The 6177-nt window shown below is 46.3% G+C and overlaps 1 protein-coding gene across 2 annotated transcripts in view; it reads left to right on the top strand.

Annotated features, from left to right (window-relative positions):
* Window positions 1-349: 349 nt before the first annotated feature.
* BCL11A (BCL11 transcription factor A) overlaps window positions 350-6177 on the top strand; it is a 174918-nt gene continuing 169090 nt past the window's right edge. For both annotated transcript variants that reach the window (XM_056853934.1, XM_056853933.1), the window contains exon 1: window positions 350-649. In XM_056853934.1, coding sequence (XP_056709912.1) covers window positions 595-649 — 55 coding nt within the window. In that variant the 5' untranslated portion in view covers window positions 350-594. The remainder of the gene's footprint in view (window positions 650-6177) is intronic.

Below are 6177 nucleotides of genomic sequence, written 5' to 3'. Positions count from 1 at the left end.
CTCCCTCTCCCCCCCATCACTGGCCATTGGCTTGCCCCTGCGATGGGCTCCCCCCCCCACTCTCCGCCAGATCATGTCCGGCCCCTGATGACTGTCCATTGGCGTGGCGCACTCCTTCCCTCCACCCCCTTTCTCCAGTTTCGCCCTGCCCATGTTTTGTATGTCTGTGTCCAGCCAGTCGCTTGACGTTCAAGTTCGTAGGGACGTCACGTCCGCACTTGAACTTGTAGCTCAGGGGGGCTTTTGCCATTTTTTTTTCATCTCTCTCTCTTTCTCTCCCTCTCTCTCCTTTCTCTCTCTCTCTTCTTTTTCTCTCCCCCCCCTTCTCTCTCCCTCTCTCTTTCCTCTCTTGCACAGAAAGGGGGGGGGAAAAAAAAGGAAAAAGAAAAAAAAAGAAAAGCCATGACTGCTATCCCACAATTCATCTTCCCCGCGCCATCTTTGTATTATTTCTAATTTATTTTGGATGTCAAAAGACATTGATGAAGATATTTTCTCGGGAGTCTCCTGCCTTGCTAACCCGGCGCTTCCCGATGTGATCCGTGCAAGAGAGCTCGCCGCGCGCCCGCCCGAGCAGCCGCCGCCGCCACCACCATGTCGCGCCGCAAGCAAGGGAAACCCCAGCACTTAAGCAAACGGGAATTTTCACGTAAGTAAACCTCCTCCTCGCCTGCCTTGCCTAACTCTCCCCTCCCTTGCAATACAGAAGTATTTTTTTTAAATTATTATTTTTGCACAGTCCGGATCCGGCTCATGGAAAGTCTTTTTCGTGCATGCATTTTCAAAAAAAAAAATTTTTTTTTTAAAGCGGAGTTTTGGAAATGAAAACCAGCAACTCACCTTAAAGTCGGTCTCTCTCCCCCCCAAATAACTAGCCCCCTCGCTTACTTTTCCAGCCGTCTCCTCCGGCATTCGTCCGCTGGCTCAAAGTTGCATTTAATTCTCTCTGCCCCCCACCCCCCATTGATTCGACTACAGATATTGTGCCGGAAGAGAGAGCGCGAGAGCGTGCTTCGGGGTGTGCGCGCGCCTGCAGCTTGCAAATGAATTGCAACTTAAAAAAAGAAGCAGGCGAGGGCAGATCTTGCAAGAGAGACACAGAGAGAGAGACCAGGGATGGTTTTTTTTTTTTTTATGCGTGTGCAAAAGAAACGCGTCTGTATTTTCACCAAAGTAGACTCACTTCACACGAGGCGAGGAAAGCGACACCAGGAGATCTTGGGGCTCCTTGTCGGATGCAGACCATCCCCCCCTTTTCAAACCTGCTTTTCCTGCCTTCGTCCAATCCCCCTTGAATTATATTCCCCCCCCCCACGGCACTCCAAATGTGCAAAAGGAGACCTTTTCCGCGGCTTCTTTTGTCTCCGCTGGCGAGATCGGGGTGGTGCTGGTGGGAGATCGCCCACCCCCCCCCGCTCCTCTGTGCGTGTCCCGCTCCTTTCTCCCCCCCCCCACCCCGCACGGGGAAAGGGCAGCGGAGGGGCAGACGCGGCGTCTGTGTTTGGCCGGGGCTCTCGGGCTGCTTTTCTCCGCTCGCACCGCCACAATTAGCTCTCCTTCCCCCCGCGGTCTCTCCTCGCCCCCCCCTCTCCCCTCCTCCTCGGCCCCCGAACTCGCTTTGCACAAAAGTTGGGACTTTGCACGGAGGGGAGCGAAAGGCGAGCGAGGAAAGCGCGGCCGGAGCGTGGTTGGTGCGCCTTCGCGGGGAGAGAGGGATTCCCCTCCTCTCCCTCTCGTACTATTTTTTGGAAGATTTTCAAAAAAAGGGAGGAAAAAAAAAAGTGGAAGTGGATTTTGATTGGGAAAAATCTCGTGTCTGAATGTTTACAAGCGCCGCGTGTGCGGCGGACTCGCTGCCAGCAAAACAGACAACGGAGAACAAACGCTTTGGGAAAGAGAGGGGGGGGGGAAACCCGCAACGTGCACACAGGCATTGCAGGCGAGAGACGGAGACGGAAAGAAGCCTGGGTCTGATCGGTTAGGGAATTATTAAAAAATAAAGACTTCTTTCCCTCCCCACCCCCGGCAGCCATCCCGACCCAAGGAGAAAACGCTGCGGGTTTTTTTGTTTTTAATTGAACATTTCTTTTGCAGCGCCGAGGCTGGGTTCTCCCCTTTCTCTTTGCCCCCAAGCCAAGCCGTGCACAAAAGCTTTGAGCGCCCGCTTGCTTGCAACACAAAAGGGAAGTCTCGTCTGGACTCGGGTGTGTGTGTGTGTGTGGAGAGAGATGAACTTCTACCAGTGTGGGGTTTGCAAGACAGGGGAGGGAAAGGAATCGTAGGCTCTTGTTTTAGGTGTTTTGTGACACCTCCCCCCCCCACCCCGTTGGTTTGCAAGAGGACTCCCCTCTCCCCGCTTTTGCAAAAAAAGTTTGCATTTGCAATCTCTAACCTTCCTCCCCCCACACACAAATATGACCCCTGCCTGCATTGCAATGTAGAGTAATGCCGGTGTTACAACATAGACGTTTAATTGAAATCACCCCTAACAGCAGGTTTTAAACCCCCCCCCATACTGCGAGGAGACAAAGTTGTGTTTTTTCCCCCCAAGCAGCTTTCTCAGTGTGTTATCTTTTCCCCCCTTCCTTTCTGGCGATTTCTTAGGACTTTTTTTTTTTTTTTTTGCAGAGGGGGGGTGGAAATGTAAAGAGTTGTGTTGTCGATTGCAACATAACTGTCACACTTCTGATCGTGCTATCGCCTTCCAAACACGTTGCAAAAAAGTATTCTGCCTCCCTCCCTCCGGCCAAACTGACTTTTATCTCGAACATGCCATCTTTGCATGGGGAGGGGGAGAGAGAGGAATGCGGGGACTGATGTGAAGACGTTGGCCTCCCTTCTAACAGGACAGTTAAATTTGCCGGTACCCCCATTTCTCTCCCCCCCCCCATATTCTTGGAGATCTAGGAATTTAAAAACACACACACACAAATTACACATACCCTTGTGTATGTCTTTTTAAATATTTCAGTGGAAAGGTTTGTTAGGTGAATCAGGTACTATGCAAATGGTTAGTGCCCCCCCCCCCAGGAACCTTGGAAGAAAAGAGGGGTGGGAACCTATATCAGAGTTGGGTCAAAACGGTTTCTCCCTCCTTAAAAATGCCAGTTTGGGCCGCTAGGAGGCAGAGTCAGATCAAAAAAGCGCCACGAGCAGCCGCCTGATCCGCTTCTCTCATATGCTTTAAGGGGTGGGGGTGGCGTTTGTGAGCATGTGGAGTTCCCCCCCATTCTCCCTCCCCGTCCAAGTAATTCCACCCCCCCTTTGTTCTTAATTTTATCTTGTTGTGTTGATGCTGGGGAAAAGAACCCAAAGCATCCTGTGCTTGCAAACGACACCTTCGCTCAAGCCACCTTTCAGATTCCCAGTTGTTGTGATGCCCGGTCCCAGTGGGCCTCCATTGGAAAGAAGCAGCAGAAAGACTTCTGGGTTGATCCGGAGCGCCAACAACTTGGCATTTGGTTTTTTGCCCCTTCTCAAAGGACAACAAACTTAAGTTCTTTAGCACAGAGATGAGTCAGAGACAATAAAAAGGGCGGAGATATTACCTGAATTCTTCTCTGCTCTATATACATTTAAATATACACACAGCCAACCACCCTGGGGTTGCTAAGGAGTTGCGCCACAAAAGGCAAAGCTTGCGACTGAGGAAGAGCCGAGGGTGTGAATTTCTTTCCAGTGACTTCTCATTTCTTTGGCTTGTCTTGAAAAGCATCTGCTTTTGTTCGGATGGCTTGGTGGGGATTTGTTATGGCCCCTTCCTCCCGCCCTATTTGAAATCAGATAGTTGCTTTTGAGAATAAATAGTTTCATTTTTCTTTTAAAAAAAGGGTAGATCGAAAAGAGCATGGCTGGCCTGAGCCGACAAACGAGGAAACACTCCGCTTGGTTTGCACGTGTTTGCACAGGAAGGTTACCTTCTCTAAGGCTTTTCTCCCTCCCCATTGTGCTTCCAAGTTCGTTTCCATTCACGTAAATGCTGCATGCCCCTTCCCCATTTCTGTTTTTTTTTAAAAAAATACACCCCCCCCCCCCCAACTTGGCTTTCACGCGTGACTTCAAACCGTTAAACTAATCCTAGGATACACTTGGAGGTAAACTTGAAATTCAGTTATTGATGGGTCCTTTCTCATTTTAATTCTTTTTTAAAGACATTTTTGTTTTGTTTAGTTGCTTTCCATGCTTTGCAGGCAAGGCTTGACGTGCTTGCAAAATCCATGTTTCAAATATGAAATATATATTTTCTAATCTGGAAAGTGCTCCCTCCCCTTTCTTCTCTACTTCTGTCTTCATCTTGTAGCCTTTGAAAAGAGGGTGAAATCCATAGCACGGAGAAGTATAAAGGCTTTGTTTTTGAATTTACCTGCTTCTCCTCCCCCTACGCTCTTTTTTAGGTTAACCTTTATAAAGAAAAGCTACAGATGCCAATTTTTCTTGCAGACCCCTCGTCACAGGAAATTCTAAGCTGTAAAAACAAATGCACAAATATCTGGGTTTCTAAGGCCATTGAATTAGAAAAATGTAGCATGTAAATGAGCAGCAAATATGAATTGGATCTCCCTATGATGCACCTGGCTTAAAATAACAGCAGAAAAAATGTTGCCCATGATTCTTTACCTTACCAAGCCAAAGCTTTTATAAAGAGCTTAGTTCCATATTTTTTTACATTGCTCCATCATTTTTTTTAATTAGCAATCATTTATGTTAAGAATGGTGGGGGGAAAGGTGGAGGTTATGGTGGTTTAGATCTATACATTTGAATATCTTGTTGTTTTCAAGAACTTTGCCTCCTATAAAATTAATTGGCTGAAATGCAGAGGAGTAATCAAGGCTTTTGAATTGCTGTTTTTGCTGAGAACCCATCCTGGTTTTAGAGATTTTCAGAAATCTTTCTTGTGTGTATGTGTGTATGTGTGTTGGTGGCTATTGTTTAGCATGACATTTAACTGCCTGAAAAGGGAGCTGTGCTAAATCATATTTCTCATTTCACAAACACATCAGGCCTAAGAAATACAAAAACGTTGTGGTTTAACTAACCAGATAGGCAAAGATTCCTGTTACCAAGAAATATTAAATTGTTCTGACATCTTGTTGCTTGAAGTGTACTCCAAAGTTTGCATGGAGAAAATAATCCAAGTTAAAATATTTTGAGAGAGAGATAGAGACCTATTGGGACTACCTGTCCTTGTGTTGCCACTTGGTGAAAATATAATCTGATATTCAGTCTTCCATGGGGAAAAAATGTAATGTGCCCTCATCCTTGCTGTTTTTCTTTTGTGCATATAGAAAATCTAAGATACCTGTTACTGTAAAGGGTCAGTGAGTTTAGATTAGTCCTTCCATGTGCTAAAGACTTTTCAACATGAAGAAAATAATGTAACTCCCATATTTCGTAATTGACTTTACCTTAGATCAGAAGTAATTTTGAAGACCAGAAATTATAGCCATTTGTTCTGTCCGGAGAGCAGGTATGAGAGGTGCAGACTGACTTCAATATGATTTTATTCTGCACATTTGGGAGTTACTCTCAGTGCTCTCCTATATCCCTAACCCCCATAGTCTGCCTCGCTAGCACTGAAAATAAATTTAAGTTTGCTATAATATGTCTTTTTTGCATCTTATCAAAACCTTTTCCAATATGGTGCAGTCAAATTAAAATCTATTTTTTGATTCTCTGTGGCTTTAAGTTCATTAAATGTGAAATTGGCCGCATGCTAAAGAAGGTCAGCCTGATTAACTGTTGAGGTGTTGGGTCCTGCCGCACTTCCTGTAACTGCCAGCATTTGCTATTTTGCAAGAATGCCATTTCATGCTTGTTTGTGGGCGAGAGGACTGGGTGGTAGCTGTAGGGGAACGCAAGCCAGGCTGGGTTTTTCTTATCTCTCTGTGGAATCAGGAATGCTTCATGGTCCCCTTTTTTGCCAGGATAATTCAAGAGAAAGTAACGGGGGGGGGGGGGGAAGAGAAAGCACCCAAGTACAGGTCTGTCTCGTTAAACTATCCACTGGTGATAAGGTGTGCAGAAATGGGCTTCTTAATGGAGCTTTCTGGAGCTCTTACAGGAAATTCATCAATTCTGACAACATTAGGAAAGGTACTTCAGATCCAAATAAAAGACTTACCCCCTCTTGTTATGAAAGCTCTGATTCGATTGGCTTTATACAGATTTTTAACCTT

This window comes from Euleptes europaea, chromosome 7 (assembly GCF_029931775.1).
Source record: "Euleptes europaea isolate rEulEur1 chromosome 7, rEulEur1.hap1, whole genome shotgun sequence".
Classification (NCBI taxonomy): domain Eukaryota; kingdom Metazoa; phylum Chordata; class Lepidosauria; order Squamata; family Sphaerodactylidae; genus Euleptes; species Euleptes europaea.
The sequence above is the reverse complement of the archived record's forward strand: the minus strand, read 5'-3'. Positions and strand labels throughout refer to the sequence as shown.